Here is a 22,773-nt window from a genome sequence, read left to right as displayed (position 1 = left end):
CTTGGCATTCAGAGAGGGGATACAAGAGAGACACAGCAAAGGGCTCCAATCTTCTGAGCACAACACAGAAACACGACCTCTTGCTGATCACGCTGCCGGGCGTCCCCACCAGGTTGGGCAACAGTGTGGCTCGAGATACCACACCTGACCTCACCTTTGTCAACGACGTGAGTGGAGTAACCTGGAGCAACCTGAACGAGACGCTAGGCAGTGACCACTATATTACCAATGTAACCTGCAACACGGCAAAAGTACGCCAATCCCTGGGGACGGCCAAGCTCACTGACTGGAAAAAGTACAGAGAAAAACAAGAGACAGCACTTTCAACACCAGCCTCGGCAGGAGAATGGAGCGTTTTCCTTAAAGACACATACAACGCCACTACCAAGGAGTATCACACCACACAGGAAACTCCGGCGGTAGACAACCACCTGGCACACCTCTGGGAGGCCCGCAGAAGTCTAGTAAAGCGTTGGAAGCGCCAAAGACACAACAACAAACTGCGTCGCCGGATAGCCCATTTGGCAGAAGAAGCAAACGCCTATGCCAGAGAGGTCAATAACAACAACTGGCGAAATTTCTGCGACTCCCTACGAGGCACCCTTAGTACCAAAAAGACCTGGGCTATTCTTCGTTGCATGCTAGATCCAACCAGCACGCGCACGGAAACAAATAACGTCATGAGGAAACTCATCGGAGAATACCCAGGTACGGAAGATGAGCTCATCCAACTGCTTAAGGACACTTACATCGGAGAAGCACAGACACCCTCAACCTGCCCCAGAGACTATCACGGCCAAGAAAACGGAGATCTTGATGCCCCCATCACTTTCGCAGAACTCTATGCCGCTACTCAGACTTTCAAGAAGAACACGGCACCAGGCCCTGATCGGGTTACCAACGCAATGCTGAGAAACCTGAGTGATGCGACCATCCAACAGCTAACCGACTTCTTTAACGACATGGTATGGAAACCCAACGGTAGACTACCCTTCGATTGGAAAACGGCGAACATAATTCTAATACCGAAGCCGGGTAAACCGCGTGAACTACAACAACTACGGCCCATATCGCTCACATCATGCCTGGGCAAACTTTTCGAGCGAGTAGTCCTCAACAGATTAGAGACCTACATAGAGCAAAAAGACCTGCTTCCGTACACAATGTTCGGCTTCAGGAGAGGAGTATCGGCTCAAGACGTTTTCCTACTGCTGAAAGACGAAGTCCTGAACCCACCACCGGGAAGTCCGGACAGAATCTTGCTCGCACTCGACATTCAAAAAGCATTTGACACTATCTCGCACTCCACCATTCTTGAGGGGCTCGAAGACGTCGGGTGTGGAGACAGAATATATAGCTACGTGCAAGACTTCTTGAGCAACCGCACCGCCTGCGTTGGAATCTGTACGACACGCTCACTCCCGTACGACCTACCGGGACGAGGCACCCCTCAAGGCTCGATACTATCACCGCTACTATTTAATATCGGCCTACGCAAACTAGCACTACAACTGGAGAAACATCATGATCTAGGATGCGCCATATACGTGGATGACATCACGCTCTGGGCCACTCGAGGCTCGTACGGCGACCGGCAGGACACCCTCCAAAGGGCCATTGACATGGTCCAGGCCTTTGCGAAAGAAGCAGGCATGAAATGCGCCCCTTCCAAGTCGGCCTACCTACACGTCAGACCCAAGCACACTCAGGTGAATAGAGCACCGGCCCTACAACTATTTCTCGATGGCGAACCCATCAAGAGGACACCAAATATTCGGGTTCTCGGCATGCACGTACAAGAAACGGGCAGCGTCTGCATCGCGCTCTCCAAACTCAAGCGCACGGTACGCAGCATCTCCGCACTCGTCAACAGAATCGCGCGTGGCAAAGAGGGAATGACGGAAGCGGACACCTTGCGATTGGTGCAAGCCTTCGTCATTAGTCGCATAACTTACGCGCTACCCTTTCAAGCCACGCGCCGCACCGAGACTGACCAGGTGGACAAACTGATCCGAATCGCCTGCAAGGCGGCGCTCGGCCTTCTAGCGGCGGAGGCCGCGGCTGTCGCCCTGGCCATACGAGCCGCTGAAGCTAAGGAACAATCGGCATATATACTTACAGACTCACAGGACGCATGCCGCCTATACCTGCGGGGAGTCTTGCCAGCCAGTGTCCGACACATCCTGGGACCGACCCTCACACAGGACCACGGAATAACCTGGTGCCCAGCACATGCCGGAGTGGACGGCAACGAACGGGTGGACCGCCTGGCTCGAGGTATGACAGGCCGAGCCGCGGAGCACTCCCCCCCAACGAACGCCCCCACACCCGGCACGCCTCGAGAAATTCTGGAGTTTCAGAGATTCGGACGAAGATCCAAGGCTCCTCCCCATCCCAAGCTCAAAAGGGGCCAGGCGAGAGATTGGCGCCGACTACAGACAAACACATTTCCTCACTTGCAAAGACTACACAAGATGTACCCCGACAGACACGAAAATAAATGCCCTTGGTGTGAAGACACACCAACACTCCGCCACATCACATGCGAATGCCAGATGCGCCCTGCAGGCGCCGTCTCGCCGCTAGTCAAAGACTCACTAGCAAACTGGTCGTGGGAGGTGCGACTCTCCGATCTGGACTTGGGAAGCCAGCTGGCAACCCTCGGCCAGGCCCGGCAAGCCGCAGAAGCCAGTGGGGCCCTGGAATAGGGGCTCCACCCATCTGCACCAGGACTACCTGTGCGCATTAATAAAGTTGTTCTTCTTCTTCGGCACGCAACAACCATCGCCGGGAGCTGGTGCGCGCATGGAGGAAGGAATACTAAGGAGAGGCCCTATCCTATTTCAATGCATTGCGAAAAGTGTGGCGGAAGTGACGTCAGATTTATGGGGCAAACAAACCGGTATGGGGCAAACAAAACATCAGACGCCCCGCGGTGTGCTCTCCGCGGTGGTTAGCTTCTGCGCAGATTTGTAGTCCCGGCGTAAACTTAGCGCGTATTGTGCGGTTCGCACGCAGTAAAATGTTGTAAGCAGACGTTTACAAGGCTGTTCGTGCGTGGCAGGCCCGAGCGCGGCGTGCTGAAATTCTTCGTGGAGCGTTTTTGTGCAACAGTACAGAATACCGGTACGTACCGTGATCAAAAACGTTCAGCCCCTGCATCATCGTATTCGAACTGACCTAGCAGTCACTTACGCGTTCTGCTGGGTGTTAGGCCTTCCCTTTCTCGTAGCCCGATTTCCCGACCTGTTGCCGGATTAGCGGTTCTTTGTTCGTGTATATGGAGTGAGCGTAATAGCTATTCGACGCAACGCCAACCTATAGTTGACGTAACTTCACGTCGAAAAGAGGGCACCGCTGTATTGTATACGCGATTGTGCACGTAAAGTTTGTAATTCCAGTACGCACACAACAAGCACGCAGCGAGCGCACACCGCACAATACATACATCACGTAGTCCGATAACAACAACATAAGTTTATTGCCCTTTCGTCGAACGACACAGCCTCTAAAAACGTACGATGCCTTCCGCGCATGTTATGTACGGCGCGTCAGACACCAAAAACAAAAGTGCACGTGTGTTCTGAGTTGACACAACGAGTAAGAAGCAACAGAGCGCACATCCGAGAGCTTCGCATGCAAATACCATGCATTAGTGATCAGCAATGAAGCGAACGTGTACGTACACATGAAAAGTGACTCCCGGTACTTTCCGCAGTGCACGCGATTTGCACCGGGTATACGCAACCATACGCAAAAGCTGGGCATTGCGTAGTTTTCCTAAAGAACGCACACAAGGAGCATGCGTGAATCGACTGCGCCGCGGCGCCGCTTGCACGGCGAAAAAAAAAAAAAAAAAAGGCTCGAGTCGCGCATGCGCTTGCAAACGACACGGCGGAAATCGCGAAATGTTTCGAGGCTCCTTCGCTAGGAGGCGATGCGGGTGTTTGCGATGTGGAGGCTTCACGAATGTGACGTCAGGGCCTCTCCTTATTTTTCCTTCCTCCATGGGTGCGCGTATAGTGTACTAGAATAATTATTCTAGTACACTATAGGTGCGCGAGCATCCTGGGCCCATATTCCCAAAAGGCGACAATCGCAAAAGTATCGCCTTTGGTGCGTGCTGATTGGCTATTGAGCAAACCGGAAAAGTTAGGGCGCCATCTGGTAGTTCCGCCGACGTCAATTTTGCGTCATGGTGCTCGACGGTGCTCTCGACATATTTGCAATAAGCGAAGGCACCGTTAACCGTCGGTTCGTGGTGAAGTCTAGCATTTCAGTGACGTAGGCGGTAGCTTCTAGTATTCAATCCTCGGTGGATATACGCAGCATTTTTTACGCTGAAGCTTTCATCGAGCATTACCTTGATGTGTTATCAGCACTCGTTCTTTGCCAGCGCGTGTTTGTTCGAGGTTTGAACGTCCCAGGAGCATGAACCGTGCGTTGCTCGCGTGGCTTATCGCGAGCCGGCAACATGTTCAGATCTTGAGACGATGTCGCTGCGGCTGCACGCTACAGCTGAACTCTCCGAGCACGCCGTGTTAAACTATCAACGAAAATACGTTTCACGCAAAGTTGTATTCTTTAAATATTATACTGTGCATTAAATAATCGAACAAAAAAACGTTGAAAGCACTTTCAACACGTCTTACACTTCAAGTAGCCACAGCCAAGCCGGCCAAGCCTGGCCACTGCGTAGAAGCAGCAGCACACGCTCGAAAACGCCGTACTCGGGTTGCTCTGCGCTCGTACAGTGCGGTACAGTGCGCTCACTCCCGTGTTGTGAGACATTCGTAGTACCAACGGCCAGTTGCAACAATGACGTCACAGGCAAGTCGTTTTTTTACTTATTGAACGCATCAAATTCTACGTCACCAAACGCGATACTATCGCCTTTTGCGATCGTTTGAGAATACGGGCCCTGACGCACGGGTCGCCTCCGGACACCCCCCTCCTCCCATCCCAGCCACTGGTTTCACTCGCCGCGAGCGCGCGCTTCTTCTTGCCCTGAGGACCGGTTCTGTGTGACCCGCGGAACGCAGGCATCGTCTTCGCGGCGCCGCTGCACCGAACTGCACCGATTGCGGCGCGATCGAAACCCTGTGCCAGCTATTGTTTGACTGTCCTTCTCTCAACACTGCGCGGAAGCGGCTCGCCATGAAGTACCGCCTCGTCGGACTGCCGTGAGCGACCCTACAGGACTTGCTCCATCCCACCGGCCACGTGCACCGTCGCCGATCAGCCCTTGCGGCCCTACTCGCTTTTCTCGAGGATGCCGGCCTAGTCGAACGAATTTTCTATTCTAAAAAGAGACAGGGCGTGCAAACACGGACACAAGAAAGAGATCAGGACACCACAAACGCCGACTAACAACTGTAGAGACGCACAACGGCTGAAAAGAAAGAAGGCACGAAAACTTATCTGCGCATGCCCATGCAACCGGCGAACCTATCAATCCGGCACGCGTGGCGGTCTACGTAGAAGATAACTGTTAAGGCATTTGAGTTCATCTTTATGCAGGTTAATCGACGGTTGGCTCACGCATGCGCTACCACTATTCTCGATATGCCATGCTTCAATCATCAGGCGCGTTTCTTCATCTCTATGCCGGTACAACACTGCGCATTCATCGAATTTTGGCGTGCACTTACAATCTCGACAATGTAAAGATAGATTAGAAGGTGAGCCTCCTGTTAGCGATCTCTTATGTTCCAACAATCTCTGGTTAATGCATCTGCCCGTCTGTCCTACGTAGAAGCGGCCGCAGCTGAAAGGGACCTTATACACCACACTCGTACGGCAATCAGTGAATTTGTTGGTGTGTTTTACGAAACAATTATCGGTCCGCTTCTTGTCTTTTACTCGCTCATTCTTCCTCTGCACAGCGGCACAAATCTTACCTAGCTTATTGGCAGCCGTGAAAACAACATTAACGCCGTATCTACTTCCTACTTTCTTTAGCCTGTGAGATATGCAATGGATGTACGGAATACCTACGACACGTTTCTTCCTATCGCTTTCTATTTTCTAGCCGCTCACCACGGTGACTCGGACGCCCGTTCTCCTGCCCCCCCCCCCACCCCCTCACTGTTTTTTTCCACTCATACCTTTCTTTTTTCCTTTACCATACTCTTTTCACTCTCACTGTCCCTTTAATCCCCAATCCCCCGTGAGTGTATCGGTTGAGGTGTCCTCACTTGAGAGACAGTTATCGTGCACTCCACACCCAATTTCCATTTTCATTTCCTTCTTTCTTTTAAGAATCACCTCCCCCCCCCAGTATGGCTATCCGGCGGCGCGGTGCGCGTCCAGTGCGAACGACACTGTGTTTCGGCTACAGGAGCATTCCGGTCGCTGTGTACGGCGGATTTCCCAGTGCGAACGAGCCATAAATGCGACCACCGCGGCCGAGTTTGAATTCGTGACTTTTCATCACCATGTATATCTGCGCAGTACTTTATTGCATTTTTTTCAATAAATTGTTCTTGTATGCCTATAGGGCATTGGTGTCCATCACGTTGGTGTACGTTATACATGTGTGGTTTCTTCTATTCAACTTATTTGACAGTCAGCGCCTTGTTGTGTCTCTTTCTTAACTTTCATCTGTTTCTAGTCACGCTGTAGCCACAATGAAGCCTCAACAACTCGCCCTACGTTCCATCCAATTCGTAAGAAGTGCTTGTGGCACATGTTCTCGGTTTTTTAAAGACGATAGTCTTTCTTGGGGAACTTGTACGCAGAAATTTTGTTTTGTCTGTCTGTCTTTCTGTTTGGCTGTCTGTCATTCGATTCAGCCACCCGGCCAAAGTTAAACCACTTGCTTACCGCCCACCCATCTTGAACTGGTACGGCTGTTCATACTTGTGAACGTTGTCGATCAAAGAGTAAATATTACGCATATCTGAGGCGCAACATCACTAGGTAAGTATTAAGTGGTGTGTTCCTTTAATAGAAAATACATAGATACGTAATTCTAAAGACCCTAGTTTCTTAAGCTGCGCTGAAAATGCGGCTGCGCTGAAAATGCCATGCTATACGTAGAGTTACTGTATATGCTACTTTTAGGTAGCAGAGTTGCGCATAGGCCTGGCTAACAACCACAGCTATGCGGTGATGTCGCACTCCGTTTTTGCAGGTGACATGCCTACCGTGTCGCCGATTAATATGTCTGGTGTGTCGAAAACCGGCGATAAACATTGACTATCGGCGACTAGTGTTAATTTAGTTCGATGCAGCGGCGGCGTCGTAAAATACAAAAACTGGCCCGAGCGTCAGCTTCTTCGCAATGCATGGTTGCTAGCGGCGTTTGGAAGACAGATGCGCAACTCTGCTACCTAAAGGTAGCATATACAGTAACTCTAGCTATGCGCCCCAACGAACGCCCTCTGCCACGGAGGAAGGACAAGCTCATGTTTCCCTCTTCACAAGCTCATGTTAACCGAGGTACCGAGGTATTGCCAGATGGCGTTCATATCTCACGCAGTGCCTCCTCTATCGTCTTTAGGCGGCATTTGCAGCCGAGCACGCAGATACGTGGCCTTTTTTTTTCCGCATCGATGAGAGCGCTTGATCGCGCTGCGACCGCTCAGAGTTTTGCCATTCCTCGGTCGCGGCAACTTTCTCAGGCCTCTTTCATATCTATCTATCTATCTATCTATCTATCTATCTATCTATCTATCTATCTATCTATCTATCTATCTATCTATCTATCTATCTATCTATCTATCTATCTATCTATCTATCTGTCTATCTGTCTGTCTGTCTGTCTGTCTGTCTGTCTGTCTGTCTGTCTGTCTGTCTGTCTGTCTGTCTGTCTATAGTGTACTAGAATATTCTCCTAGTGGCGCGTCCTCGAGGGAGGGACAATAGGCCGGTTGAAGCAAACGCCAGTAGACACCACTGGTGGCGTTGCTGCGCCTTTTTCTAGTCGCCGAGCCGGTTCGGGATGGTTTGGGCCGGTTCGGACGCGCTTTGCGACTGCTTACTTCGTTCGTCTGTAGTGCAACGCTATACTTTCAACGTGGTAGCACTTGTGAAAAAAAAAAACGGTGGAGGACTTGTTCTTGTTTTCTTTTTTTTTCTCAGACGCTTCTATGTACGATGCTAAAAAGAAAAAAGAGAGTCTCGTTGTACGCCGTGAAATGGTGTAAGGAAACGCCGGAGTAATTTTGTTTAGATGCGGTTCTGTAACCGATAACAAAGTACAAAAATTTTATCACAATCAATGTGTGTCTGTCGAGGCCTTTATTTATTTGTACGCCTTCTGGCATAGGAACGCAGCGCAGACGTTGCTGTGCACTTTTATGTAGTTTGTGACCAGCACGCAATTTAAATGTGATGGATATAGCGCCATAGAAGAAAAACAGGTCCATACATGCTGGGTTTGTGCAATGTATGATAAATGTTGCGAATACATACTGCTGAGGCGATGTCCCGAACTGCAATGAATCCGCCGGTCTGCAGCCTTTACGCTAGCAGACGACGTTGTCGATACTAGTGTGTTGACGTGGTTTTCAGAAACTTTCTTCACACTATACTACAGTAAATACAGTCTTTTTCTGCTGTAATAAAAGACTCCGTTGCATAAGGAACGCCTACAAACTCGGACAACGTCAAACGCACCGGGATACAGCGGCCGGTCTACTAGAAAAAGGCGCAGCGGCGGCACCTGGTGGCGTCTACACAAACGGGCACGCGCGCTCCTTCCCGGACGCGTCACTAGGAAATTGTTCTAGTACACTATCTATCTATCTATCTATCTATCTATCTATCTATCTATCTATCTATCTATCTATCTATCTATCTATCTATCTATCTATCTATCTATCTATCTATCTATCTATCTATCTATCTATCTATAAACGTGGTTGTTTCATTAACTTAATATTGTTTACTTAGGCTTTCTGGAATCATGAAGATATGCCCCTTCAATTTTTGGAAGACGCTAAAGAACTCACCCCAACTTTTGCTTTGTAGTTCACACTTCGGTGGTAGTTATAATATACGGGCTCCATCTGCTTCGACACAAAGCATTTGAGGGCTCCCTGGTTAAATATTGTTGTTGATGTGCCCACCATGACGAGGTCTTCCTTCAGACTGAGCAACTGCACAGAGAAGAAAGCACTGTCAAGATTCATATAGTACAGTTTTGATCTTTAGAGTGAAGGTTCATCACAAACTAAGTCAGTTTTCACTTTGGTATTTATTATTATTATTATTATTGTTATTATTATTATTATTATTATTATTATTATTATTATTATTATTATTACTACTATTACTACTACTACTACTACTACTGCTACTACTACTACTACTACTACTACTACTACTACTACTACTACTACTACTACTACTACTACTACTACTACTACTACTACTACTACTACTACTACTTTTATCTCTTGCGCGCGACAACGAAGTGGTGTACCTCACGTTAAATACCACTGAAAAGAAATTGTCCTGCGAAGACCTCCTGTTGTGTAATATAATACGTTACAGCCGTCATTGCCGTCATTGCCGCCGTTACAGCCGTCATTGCAAGCCATACGCTAAGAAGGCTGCCACGGGGGCACGTTGGTGCGACTTCACTTTTCAACGCTCCGCCAGGTGTTGACAAAGAGCTAGAGCACACAGGGTGTAAAGCATCACCCTCTGTGTCTCTGTTGTTCCTGTGGTCCTCGTCACTACCTGGCAGCGCAACATAAGATGAACTCGTGCATCCCTTAAACGTGACTCAGCTTAGCTTACTGATACACTAAAACCAGTACATCCCAAATGCAACCTAGAAAGTGTCTGCCCCCCTCCCCCCCTTTTTTTTCAAGTTTTCAAATCTAGGATATCAGCAATTGCTTCTCATACAAAGCAGGATCATAACTAAACTTAAGCCTGGGTAGTATACGCCCGTACTCTGCAGCGAAAAAGGAATGCGCGGTACGCTGTCACTGACGTGCTTCAATATCACTAATATGTTTCGTAATGTACCAAGGCTTTCCTTTCAAGTGCGTTCTTAAGACACCTAATGGGAGGATAATTTGTTAGAAGGGCAACAGAGAGCAGCGTCTGAGGTAATTCCCTTCTAGCCTGTTACCCTGCTCAACGGAAGACGATGCCAGAACAGGGGGCATGAACATCATCGTAATCTGGGAGTTCTACCCGGGGAATAATTGTAAGGATGATGTTCTCGTAAATATTACTTACCTTTTCTGGGTTGTGGGTCCTGAAGACTTTATTTCCATTGTACGTCCGGTGTTTAATAAGAAAGAAAGACAGAAAGAAAAACATGTAGAGGAACAGTTCATCTCTCCTACATCAACCTGTTTATACGTAGAGGACAGTGTGTTGGTGACTATTGGACTAGCCAGACATGGCTAGTCCAATAGTCAGTCAGCTGTAGCAAGCGGCGGGGGGGGGGGGGGGGGGGGGGCTGAGTTCGCAAGGCGCGAGGAAGACAAAGGATACTGTAAACAAGACGGACGTCAACGCTTTACGCAGCAGAGAGACTCGTACGTTTTGATTGCATGGGAAGCATTGTATAACAAGTGGACCGCGGGATTCCTTTCGACCCCGTTTTTCACTCAGGATAAAGAGCCGCACTTTCTGAGCTAATTTGGAAAAAACAACACTGTTAGCTATGTAAAGGTGCACAGAAAGTATAATATAGAACTGTAATTAACAGGCACTATGTACTAGATCATTAAAGGTGTTTGAGCATTTATGAGGGTTGCTACGTGAAGGCTACTGTATGTAAGCATTTCGACGGAGCCCTGTCTGGCTGGGTTAAAGAATTCAAGAAGCCGAAATGGCTACAATCAAAGTTCTTGAAATGAACCCGACGTTTCGGGGTCTGTTCGGTCGCTTCCTCAGAGGGTGACTGTGCTGGTTGTGGACGCGGTGTCACCTTTTATCTGCTCGCCTCGGTATGTCTTTTCCCTTATGTGACGAAAATGCTTCATGTCTGCCGAGGGCATTGTTCACAGCGATCGGTTAAAGTTACCTGGGGGTGCTCTGGATGTGTCACGACTAGAGCGAGAGCCTTCTTCCATGGTTCGTTTGTCTGTCAAATAAAGAAGAGCCGTAAAAATCAATTTGATGGTCATGCTTCTCGTAGTTCTCTACAAGAGCACCGCGTTGCGTTTCCGTTCTTCCCGCAACGTTCCTGTGTTGGTGCATTCTGTCATGAAATCTCTTGCTTTCACGTATGTAACTTGCTCGACATTCAGAACGTGATACCTTGTAGACGACCCCCTACTTTTTCTCTTTACATGGTCGATCCTTCGGCCATGGCAGCAATCGGGGCAGCGTTGGCATTGGTTATTGAGTCGCCAAGACACGGGTTTTACTGAGAACCTGTACTGTTATGCACTGATTCTGCGGACAGCGATGCCGCGGGCAGATTTTTTTTTCCGTATTGTTGCCGGTGGCGTTATAAAGAAAAACGTATGGCGGTTCCACTATTAACGCGATAGCGTTAGAGAGCTCGTGTCGCAGAAATTCCGCCGTCGGTGTCGGGACCGTTGGTTGTGAGCGAAAAATCATGCGTGAGCGAAAAATCGAGAAAGGAAATGGACCACTATGTCCATCTAGCGGAAAACTTATCAAGCCAATGTTGCCTTTCCAGAGGAGGCCTTGATCAAGCAAACAGCAAACGCTAGATAATGTGCTGCCATCTGTGAGGCATTGTGAGACTCTTTATGGCCTCCGAGATGGCAAGCGCGCGGCGTGTATCTTGGAGGCCATGCGACTCTTGCTTTAGTTAAAAAACCTGTATGTACCATTCTCGCGCGCGCGCGTGTGTGTCTGTGTGCGTATGTCTGTAACAATACACATTAATAAGTATGCACTTAGTGGTTGAAGTGCGCACCAGGGGCCGGAGGCGAAGCTTAAGGGTCCCCAAATTTTTGTGAGACCTCAGGAAGTGCGTTGCAGGGGCACCCAACGATTCCCGTTTGTAGAGTTCCCACTGCTCCGTTTATCATATAGCGTTGATGAAGCCAATGTTTGAGGTAAGCATGCAGGGCTTCCCCGGCACTAGTAGATTCTTGTAGGAGATTCGCAAACTCGTTGTGCGACATGCGCGCTACTTCTCGCTCCACTTTATCGACTCTCTGTTTGTTACGGCAGTTGAGATACGCGTCGTCCGCAGCGAAATTTTTCCCCCCATCAGATGTAGCGACGCCTGCGACGCAGCGCCGGCGAAGCGTAGGGAGAGGGGAATTCGCTCGCTCGGCGAGGCGGTGGCACCCTCTCTTGCGGGGCCCCGGAGTCAGCCGCATGCATGCGAAACGTTTTTAGCTATCTTAAGTTAACTATTGAGAAAACATCTTGGTTATTGTTGTTAATTATATTTTTTAGACCTTGTTCTTTCACTTGAACTTGGTTTCGAGCATTGCTAGCCTTGTTTCAGGCTTGTATTGACCACTTGATTGTGAGTAAGATCACGCCACATGAGATCTACGGACGACAAGCCGGGCCCCTAAAGTGCTACGCGCTTAAAACGGCAGGTGGTCTTCTGCAAGGTGTCATGTTCTGACTGCTCAACAAGTTTTATATACGTGAAAGCAAGAGTTTTCATGACAACCCACCAACACGCGAACGATGTGAGAAGAATGGAAACGCATCGCGGTGCTCCCGCAGAACACCGTGAGAAGCGTGACCCTAAAACCAATTTCGACGGCGCTTCTGCGATCGAATACGAAGGGCAAAGGGCGAAGGAGGCTCTTGCGCGAGTCGGAGCGCTTCCATAACGCCCCAAGCAACATTCACCTCTCGCTGGAAACAATGCCATCGGTCTATGTGCAGTGTTTTCCCGACGCAATGAACTGTGGGAACCGAGCTGCGAAGAAGCGACGCCGCGTCCACAACCGTTCCAGTCACCCATTGAGGAAGCATCCGAACAGGCTCGAAACTTCGTGTTCATTCAAAAATATTGCCAGGAGCCGCTCCAGCGTCTAGAAGGCGACAGAATTTGCTTGCGTAATACAACGTTTGGTAGTGCTGGCATAATGTCTGGTAATAGTAGCTATGGCTAATGTTAGTCACTATCAAAAATACCGTTTTAATAGCGTAAATCGGAAAATGGACACCAACGATGTATGAAAGCTATCATAAAAACTGTAATTAGGACGAATTTTCATGTTATTAGTATTTAAGCCTTTAAGAAGGCTCATACAGGCTTAGGAATGAAAATACGAAAGTTAGATTGCTAGCGTGCATCCGATCAAAAAATCAAGAACACAAAAAAAATCAATATATAAAAGTAGGGTAACAGGAAAGAGTATACTCAACACATATAAAGTTGTGAATAAAAACTGCGAGCGGTGTACACATGGAAAACATCACTACTCGCTGAAAAGTCCTTGGAAAACAGGGTGTTGCGGGAGCCAATGTTTCGACAAGTGGACTTGTCTTCAAGGCTGCAACTGCCTACCTTAGCGTGTGCATGCATGTGCATGTTTCGTGCCCTTTCTCCGCAACCCAGATAAAAGAGGAGAAACGGCCAAGTGCGCAAATGTGGGAGAGGGGAAAGGGGGGGGGGGGCGTGTCGAATTGGGTGAGTCAAATGAAAAGAGGAAACAGTTAGTAAAAAGAAAAAAAGAAGCATGGCTGGTCCCTATGTCATAGGAATAGGTATACCACGAAAGCGAAACGTGTCTTCGCAGACGTAGTTGAGCGTTTGTTGTGCATTGTTTCGCCACAAGGGCAAACGATTGAATGCTATAGCAACAAATTTTAATGTCACGCGAAGAACGGCAAGCAGCTCGAAACTTACAACGCGCTGCTCAAGCAGAAAGGACGTACGGAAAGAACATACACAGGATGAGCTGGAACTAAAAACTGTCACAGCTCGACAGTTAAAGCGCGCTGCTGAAACACAAAGGAGGACGCACGAAACGAACGCACAAGTATAAACAGGGTGAGCGCCAACTGTCACAGTTGTAACTTATTTTTGTGTTAGCAGCGCGCTCCTTTCGCAAAAGCAGCCGCTGCAGTGAGCGAAGTGACCTTCGTGCTCTGTGTGTATACTCAACGCAAACTTGCGGTGAAATCGCAAGACGTGCAAACCACCCCCTCCCCCCCCCATCACGAGATAAGCGCGCGCGCATGAGCGACTACGGCCTGTAGAGGTGCGCGCTCATCGCAACGCGTAGGGCGACGACCTTTAAAGCGCGCCCTTCGAGCTCTTCGCGCCATCTTGCTAGTGATAACGAAAACACGCTGAAGTGCCACCGATCTTTGAGTACCGCCACCGGCAAATGGTGTATATAAGTAGCTCGCCGTTAGAATGGTGAAGAACGTGCCGCCTATGGCCGGGTCGTTCCGGGCAGCGCACTGATGGAGCGAGGGGTCGTAAGTTCGACTCCCGGTGACGGAACTTTTTCTTCTAGTTTTTTCTTCGCCAGTCTGTTATTCTACATATATTTCAACGTCATATCCGTGACGGAAATACGTCAGTGGAGCCGTGGTGAACCACGGCATAAAGCACATTCGTGTTAAAAGAAAAAAAAAAGAAAGAGAGGAGGGGGGATTCACGTAGTAAGCGTGGAAGGGGAGCTACGTGTTGTCAAAAGTGAGTAGCAGCTGACAATGCCAATTTCACAGTGATAAGAACAATTAGAAATTGCAAGGAAGCTTAGTTCTCACTCGTTTTCGTTCTGTATCTGCCATATCAGGATGAATTCAAGAGCCCCCTATGAAAGCTTTATACCTATCGGCTGTGGTGTATTAAACTCGTGAATAAACTATGGCCCTTTATATTTTCTGTCTGTCGGTGACCGGAAGCTTGACTGAAGTACGTAAAGCTTCGCGATCATCGAAATTGTGACCTGCCATATTAAGTGGAGTGCCACCGCTTTCGGTAATTTCTTCGCCGGTGCTCGCGCGACGTCCGTTTAATCTAACATTAACAGGCCTGTCCTGTTTCGCCAATGTACTGTTTGTGACGATATGAACACTCAACCATTTAGATAGCGTTTGAGACTCTACCAAAAGAAGAGAACTCATTCGCGTAATGAGTTCAGAACGCATATACAAATGGCCGCGGTGTCCTTGTCAGGGACGATAGGGTATTGAGGACGCGGTAGGACATTATCGCGCTTTTTAATTGGCTCGTGCCAGCTGCAGCTCGCACTCCAGTGCCATAGTGTGTAATACCTGGATTTTGCCTACTCACCGCAGTCCCTGTAGGGCACGCAGTAGCTGTCCCACCTTTGTGCGGTTCCATCCACGCACGCGCACCTTTTCCTTGTTCCACTACATGGCCATCGCTCAACACCTGGGCACAAACGCCCAGGGACGCCAATATGACGGTAGCACTTCACTTTGTGCTCGTTGTGCTTGCATGCTGGAGTGACAAGAAAGGAACAAACCTCAGCATCGTGTCATGTATTGTTGCTCGAGAATTGATGCGGGACTGGGTTAGTTATCACACTGTGAGATCTTCTAAAAATATGTCATATAATAAACATATCGACCAGACAAGTAAACAAACAAAGAGCATAAAGGCGGAAGAGCCTGGCTAACTGGTGTACTGGATATGTGTAAGCGCGACCGAATGAAAATGAAGAAAGAAACGGGCACAAGAATCTCCGTCCTCGTTCAGTCGCGCTTGCATATTCTGTCATGCATAGTAACCGACCAGGCCGTCAGCATGCTTCCTTTGTGAACTAAAACAGTGCTGAGAATGAGACACCAGAGTAGAAGAGGAAGACAGGGCGAGCGCAGACTAACAGCCGTTTCGTTGAAAACACATATTGCCTCTTCGAAGAATGCGCATCCGCAAGAATAACTCGTGAACGTCAGCAGACACCCGCACCCTAGAGCCCCGGTCTAATCCAGAAAATCCAGCTCTTTATTGAAAAGAAAAAAAATCACAGCATATCCACGGGGTGAATGATGATGAGTGGGGCGAAGCTACGGAGGGAATCATCTGTAAACCGTGAAACTCTTCCGTGAAATGCGCCCAGTACATAATATAAAGAGTGTGAAACATCGTGTATATATTAAACATCAAACTTTTATTGTACTGTTGGTTTACGTGGTCCCTTCATTATCACTTGTGATCGGTGAAATGCAAGGAAGAAGTCCGCTCCCGAGCGAAAGAGCGCCAAGAGCGACCGCATTCCCCGCTCGCCCTGTGCGAATTAAAGGCAAGGCTAGAGGGAAGACAGGACGCGCGTTCCACGACGCGAGGTCGGTAGCATGCCCAACGAAAGCCAACGGAACGCGATCGTGCAAGTGCTCCGGCTTCGCATCGCCTCATGGTTCCATTTAGCGTCCCAAAACCAAATATATTGCTCAAGGTGTGCCTTGCGTTTTTCGTAGAAATAATTTCTTTATCATGTACATTAAGACGGAAAGTTGAAAGCTCACTAGAGTGTATCGCCCGCAAAGTATGTCTTTTAGTGTGATTTAGCTCTCGTACGGCAGGGTCCTCGCGCCGTTGCCGGTCCACCTCGCCCGTTGACGATCGGGAGAGGTGGCTACATACAACTACTACTACTACACTTTAAGAAAAACATCTGGCGTTCTTTCGTTCTGCTTTTACAAAACATCTGGCGTCTTTCGTTGGTTTATTTCATCAATCAACGGCGTTTTGAACAAAATTTTTATTGTTTAATCACGCACAGGAGAAATCTCACCAGACACTACCTTGGAGGTAAACAATGGCTGCTAATGGGAATGAGAGACAAAAGAAGTCGGCTTTTAGCTAACACTTACACTTCTACTTCTACTAACGTTTCCTACTGGAACATGCCAATGGCTGCTAATGGGGAATGAGAGACAGAAGAATTCGGCTTTTAGTTAACGCGCACGCTGCGAATTTTTTATTGTTCAACAACGCACAGGAGAAATCTCCCACCGGCACCACCTTGGAGGTCAAAGCGTAAGACTTGTTACGGACTACTACGATGACTACGAGGGACGAACGGGTGCCGCCTTAAGGAGCTTCGCCCCTAAAAGAAAGTCACAGTTTCGCCGCAAGCTTGAAGCAACGAATGCTATAGCAAGAAATTGGAATGTCACACGAAGAACGACAAGCAGCTCGATGCTTGCAGCGCGACGCTGAAGCACAAGGAAGGACGCCCGAAAAGAACGCACAGGTATACACAGGACAAGCGCGTGAACTAACAACTTTCACAGTTGTTACGTATTGCGTCTTTGTGCTTGAGTAACGCGCTGCGAGTGTCGACAATGGAGAATGAGACGCTCTTAGATATTTCTTTTTCTTAACTGCGGCGCGTGGAGTGACACCTCTGCGTCTCCTGTCAGTTCGCGGCTTGCGTACGCCACGACGCTTTTGCGCGAGGGAGGAAGCAGTGGCAAACTATTCCCTTATTTCTCAGAACGAAGCCAAGGGTCAATGAAGCGAAAGGAAACATAGGAGACATTACTTTACCCTATACTGTCCCAGGGGACAGTATAGGGGACAATTTTAATGTAATTTTAGCACAATTGGAGCGAACAGGTGATTTTGCTATAAACGCAAATTGTGAGTGACCCTGAGAAAAATGTATTTTGCTCCCGAGCATTTAAATGCTTCGCATTTAAAATAACTCAGCCATCACTCACCTTGAATAATGCACCATTCGCTGCACATTAACATGAGAAATGTACCTGCTTCGATGAATCTGGTCATGCTTGTTATAGAATATCGCAGGAGCTCTCATAAAAAAGGCAAGGATAACGATACCTTTGATTGTGCCTAGATGTATCTTCAAATTTGTGTTTTAAACCTCAACAAGCTTGTTGCTAGCAGTTAGCTGAGCATACATAGACGGGACTCATCAAGTTTGAAGGTCATGTAAGTTTTACTGAGCTCTTTAACGTCAAACCTGCGAAGCATTTATGTTGTCTTGGTGATCGAGTGTTCGTTACTTGGTGTATGCATTGTAAGTTATTCGTGCTCTTCTGCAATAAACTTTGGCTTGAAGAACGCTTTCTTTGTGTTCGTCCTTCATGCGTCATAACCCACCTTTCCGCTGTTGTCATTGTCAAAACGCTGTTCTTTACATTCTTATCGAGCTTGATGTGCGTGTCAGTTGGGTGATATATCAAGCGACCTTTCGGCGGCTTTTTCGGCGAAAGTAACACACGTTGAATGAGACAAAGGAGACGACATCACAAGTACTCTCTGTGAAGAGAAGTTGATCATCTTTGGCGCATTCTCATAGGCAATAATACTAAGGTTGTCTATATACACACACACACCATTGTAGAGGAAATTTCCGCATGATTGCCTTTGATTGACGCAATTTTCTTTATTGTATATTTTGCGCCATTTACTGGGCCCATTTTTAGGCCTGTATACAGCCATGTTACATAAACACCGTGCGATGACATGCGTCATAGAGATTCTTGCGGTCCTGTTGCCTTTCTTCGGTGTTGACGCGGGCGAGCTGGCAGCAATGGAGGAGGCGAGCCACATTGTTTACAGGAGCATGCAGGTCGAGTGCCACCGTGGCAGCGAAGAAAGAGACGACAAGAAAGGAAGAGGGTGAACGGCCATATGCAACGTGGAATGGCGAGTAACCAGTTGTGCGTTGTATAGCGATATCGTACGCAAATTCACAGATGGCAAAATTGCGTCCTAGTTTGTGTGCTGTGATTCAAGGTCCATAGCTATCCCGTCGGAAGGCGTGCGATGAAATCGCTTAGTCATGCCGCTGGCATGAGGATGGTATGTGGAGGTTGTCTTGGGGTGGTTCCGGAGGCTCTGGGCCTCCATGCAGGTCAATGCCAACGACATCAACTGGTGCCGACGGACACGGGATTTGTTTCAGATCTCCGCTTTGAGCTGATGTTGGGAGCTTTTAGCGCTGACAAAGGGCGCAGGAAGCGACGTACCTCGGTGCACTGGCGGATAAGCCAGGCGAGCAGAAGCGACCTTTGATGAAGTCGTACGTTTTCTGGAAGCCAGAGTGACCTGCAGTGATGTCTTCGTGAGGGGCCTTAAAGGCCAACTCCGGTGATTTTTTGGCCATGTCAAAGTAATGGTGCTTTTATGTTCCTGAGACGCTCCTGTTACGGGCCCGATAGCAGAAATACTCGGCAAATTGGAGAATAATTTTAAATAAGCAAAAACGCGCAACACCGAAACCGAAACCCAACCGAGTGTACTGTCTACGTATGACGTAGACGTTGTTACGAACGAACCGGAAGTCGGGCAAGGCATTCCGGTCACGCCGGCGCGGAGTATGAAAACTGTGACAGCCGAGACGACCAGCGAAGCGCCGGTCAAACCAACGCTGTCTGTCGCCTTGTGCACAGCAGACGCTCGCTGTAGCGGCCGAAGCGCCGAAGTTAGCGGTGCCCTCAGCTGCGTCACTTCCGCCGCCTTCCCAACATTGACGTCACAGACGCAATGTTGCCAATAATTGTGGGAAGCCAGGAGGGCGTTTGCAGACAATCTTTAAAATTCATTTGCAAACAATCTGTGCATGTCTCAAGCCTGTAATTTGGCATAAATGACGGAAACGTGCAAAGGAACGTACCCAGCGAATTTGATTGAGATCCATCGACCTTGAAAAATCGCCGGAGTTGGCCTTTAAATAGAGCGACGCGGAACATACACACAACGTTGACCGTCAGGGAGATAGTTGTGGCGGCACAGAATGCAGTTATCAAATTTGAATTGCGTCAGCTGTCGACGAAGCAGGACGTTCGGTGGGCTCGAAGTCTGTGATGTGTCGACAGTAAGAGTCAGCGAGTTGGTGACATACGCGTGTAAGCGGTCCATGGTTGTCAGGATGAATCTGGTCAATAGCGGCTTAGGACAACACATATGCGGCAGGACCGCCTGAGAGCCTGTAACGAAAGGTAGTCGCGCATGGTGCCGTACGAAGCGGCCAGCGCGAAAGTGTATCTGCGTACTGGTGCTTTTTACCACACTTGTAGAAAACAGTGAAGTCGTATTCTTGTAGCCGAATAATTTATAGACCAAGGCGCCCAGACAAGTCGTTCAGCGTGGAAAGCATGAGGCATAGTTGTCTGTAGCGATGGTAAGGCCGTGGAGATAAGGTCAAAACTTTGGCACCGACCAAATAACAGTGAGGCACTCCTGCTCGGTGATAGTATAATTCTAAGCGTTTGTCAATTCGCGGCTTGCGTACGCGACGACCCTCTCACGTGAAATCTTATATCGCTGTACGAGAATACCACCGATGCCGTGACTAGCGTCTGTATGCAGAAGTGTGAATGCAGTTTCATGGTTATTGCCATGAAACTGCAAAGAACTGCTTCAGATCTGAGGACGTTTTTCAGATCGGAAAACGCTGATTCGCATTCGGGAGACCACTGAAAGGGAACACCGCAAGTCAGTAATTTATTCAAAGGTGCAGCTGAGTGAATGCATTTAGCTGGGCCAGTTGGTACTGACGTAATGTTTCCACATTACTAGCGAACACGCACAAGGGCTGCAGAGAAAGACACAGGAGAGTCGCTAGATTTTAACTGATTTTTCATCGACATGAAGGACAGAAGGGATACATTTCATTGCGCGCACGCAGGTGCCACGTCACGGACAAAATTTGTCAAAAGGAAATTCACCGCTGCCTATCTGTACCTCCCTCTCACACATGGTTTTTGCTTGCATAGATAGTCCAATTCTTTTTTTTTTTGACAATGTAATGGACGGAATGATGACACATGCGTCACCCGCCCTGTGAATTTCGAGAGCATCTACTACCTCCCTCTCTCTTTGTTTCCCTCCAACGTGCATCACAGAAGCATCGTCATGTGCTGGGATGCAACCGTCAGACCTTTAACAAGGAAGCTGTTCTTGGTCGAGCCTTTCATGTGGTGCGGGATCCGTGTTAACGCTTGTGGGTATCGTAAACCGTTATGAGCCACATACACATTGGGTAAATCCCACTACTCACCACTGGTTCAACAAAAATCAACGCAGCAGTTAGCCCAACAAACGGGTACGTGCCACAGAAATCTGTGCGGCCTATCAGAAAACTATCATCATCATCATAGGCGTGCCCGGGGGGAGGGCAGGGGGGTGCTAGCGGTGGGGGGGGGGGGGCAGGGGCGCGGTCGCTCTTTCTAGCCACTTAAGAGGGTGGGGGGCGCAAAGTCTACTCCATATATTATGTATTGACTAAATAGGGAGGGGGGGTGCTGCGATGAACCTTCGCCCCCCCCCCCTGAACCTATGATCATCGTAAATGCGTATGTGCCACACAGGTTGGGTAAATCCCACTACACACAACTTCGACTAAAAACACTGTCACGTGATACTTTGCGGTTGTAAAAAGCGGTGGCTATACTACCACCTCAAAGCTGAACAAAGAGTTAACTACAAAGGCAGCCACAAAACGTCGAAAATCGGAAAACAGCAGAGCGGCAGAAAACAGAGACAGAGCGCAGAGACGTGGCACTAACAACTGGCGTTTATTTCGGAAAAAACCTTCCCCCCTGACCGTACGACGCATGCGCAGATGACAAACAAAACCAAACACCCCAAAAAGCACACACAGCTAATCTAAGCAGATCACCTCTGTGCTAGAAACAAAAATTCTTTCCTGGTAAGATAAACAGAAGCCGCACTAACGCATTTGTCTGGACTAAGTTTCCAAATATGGAATGCCTCAATAATCTCCCGTTCTCGCTGCGTCTTAGCCTTACCTAAAATTGTCACCTTAGCAAACAGAGGCGAACAACCACACAACTTACAGTGCAGCGGCAAGTTACCACCGGTGCCCGTGGGTAGAAGATTTTCATGCTCCCTCAACCTAACATTGACACATCGACCCGACTGTCCAACGTAAAACTTGTCACAACTTAAAGGGATGCATACACTACACATGTGTTACACGCACAGTATTTTTTGACATGTTTTATGTCACAAATGCTGCTCATCGTGCCACGCTGGACAACCTTCTTACAAAGACCCGCGAGTTTGCACGGTGCAGAACAGACCAGTTTTACATCGCTCCTGGCCGCAACCTTTTTCAGTCCATGAGAAATGCCATGTATATACGGCATGACCACAAGGGCCCTCTTTTCTCGATCACCTCCTTCGCTTCTGTGTTCTCGAAAACCACCATCACTCCTGTGTTTAACATTGAGGCGTTGAAACCCATATTCGGCAACAGAGGTTATTAACGACTTCGGGTAGCCAGCCGACAGAAGTCTATTTTGCTGCTCAGCCATGCTCTCTTGCATATTATGAATGCAACTCTTAGTAACCGCATTTGTCAGACATATTCCATATTTGGAATATGAAGACATATGGAAGACATATGTCCATATTTGGAAACTTAGTCCAGACAAATGCGTTAGTGCGGCTTCTGTTTATCTTACCAGGAAAGAATTTTTGTTTTCTAGCACAGAGGTGATCTGCTTAGATTAGCTGTGTGTGCTTTTTGGGGTGTTTGGTTTTGTTTGTCATCTGCGCATGCGTCGTACGGTCAGGGGGGGAAGGTTTTTTCCGAAATAAACGCCAGTTGTTAGTGCCACGTCTCTGCGCTCTGTCTCTGTTTTCTGCCGCTCTGCTGTTTTCCGATTTTCGACGTTTTGTGGCTTCTTTTGTAGTTAACTAAGTATGTACCAATTTGCCCAACAAGCAACTCTCCTGAACAAAGAGTGTTAGAGTAGTGATACAACATATCGGAGCATCCTAAGCAAAGGCTTCTTTGTAAACTTGTGTATGAGTGTATAAAATAACTAAACATACAGTGGCGTCAAACTCACGGTTCTGAACGGGCAACAACATACGTCCTAAAAGAAGAAGAAGAAACTGCGTGCGATGCCTTTCATCCGTTCACG

General features: G+C 48.3%; 1 protein-coding gene across 1 annotated transcript in view; it reads right to left on the bottom strand.

The window, feature by feature from the left end:
• Positions 1 to 17,680, bottom strand: part of LOC119373967 (uncharacterized) — a 50,647-nt gene extending 32,967 nt beyond the window's left edge. Inside the window, exons 1-4 of the mRNA XM_037644026.1 lie at positions 17,572 to 17,680; positions 15,173 to 15,343; positions 10,201 to 10,226; positions 8,958 to 9,104 (exon numbers count right to left, since the gene is read on the bottom strand). Coding sequence (XP_037499954.1) covers positions 8,958 to 9,104; positions 10,201 to 10,226; positions 15,173 to 15,343; positions 17,572 to 17,638 — 411 coding nt within the window. The 5' untranslated portion in view covers positions 17,639 to 17,680. The remainder of the gene's footprint in view (positions 1 to 8,957; positions 9,105 to 10,200; positions 10,227 to 15,172; positions 15,344 to 17,571) is intronic.
• Between the last annotated feature and the right edge of the window lie 5,093 nt (positions 17,681 to 22,773).

Source organism: Rhipicephalus sanguineus, chromosome 11, assembly GCF_013339695.2.
Source record: "Rhipicephalus sanguineus isolate Rsan-2018 chromosome 11, BIME_Rsan_1.4, whole genome shotgun sequence".
Classification (NCBI taxonomy): Eukaryota; Metazoa; Arthropoda; class Arachnida; order Ixodida; family Ixodidae; genus Rhipicephalus; species Rhipicephalus sanguineus.
The sequence above is the reverse complement of the archived record's forward strand: the minus strand, read 5'-3'. Positions and strand labels throughout refer to the sequence as shown.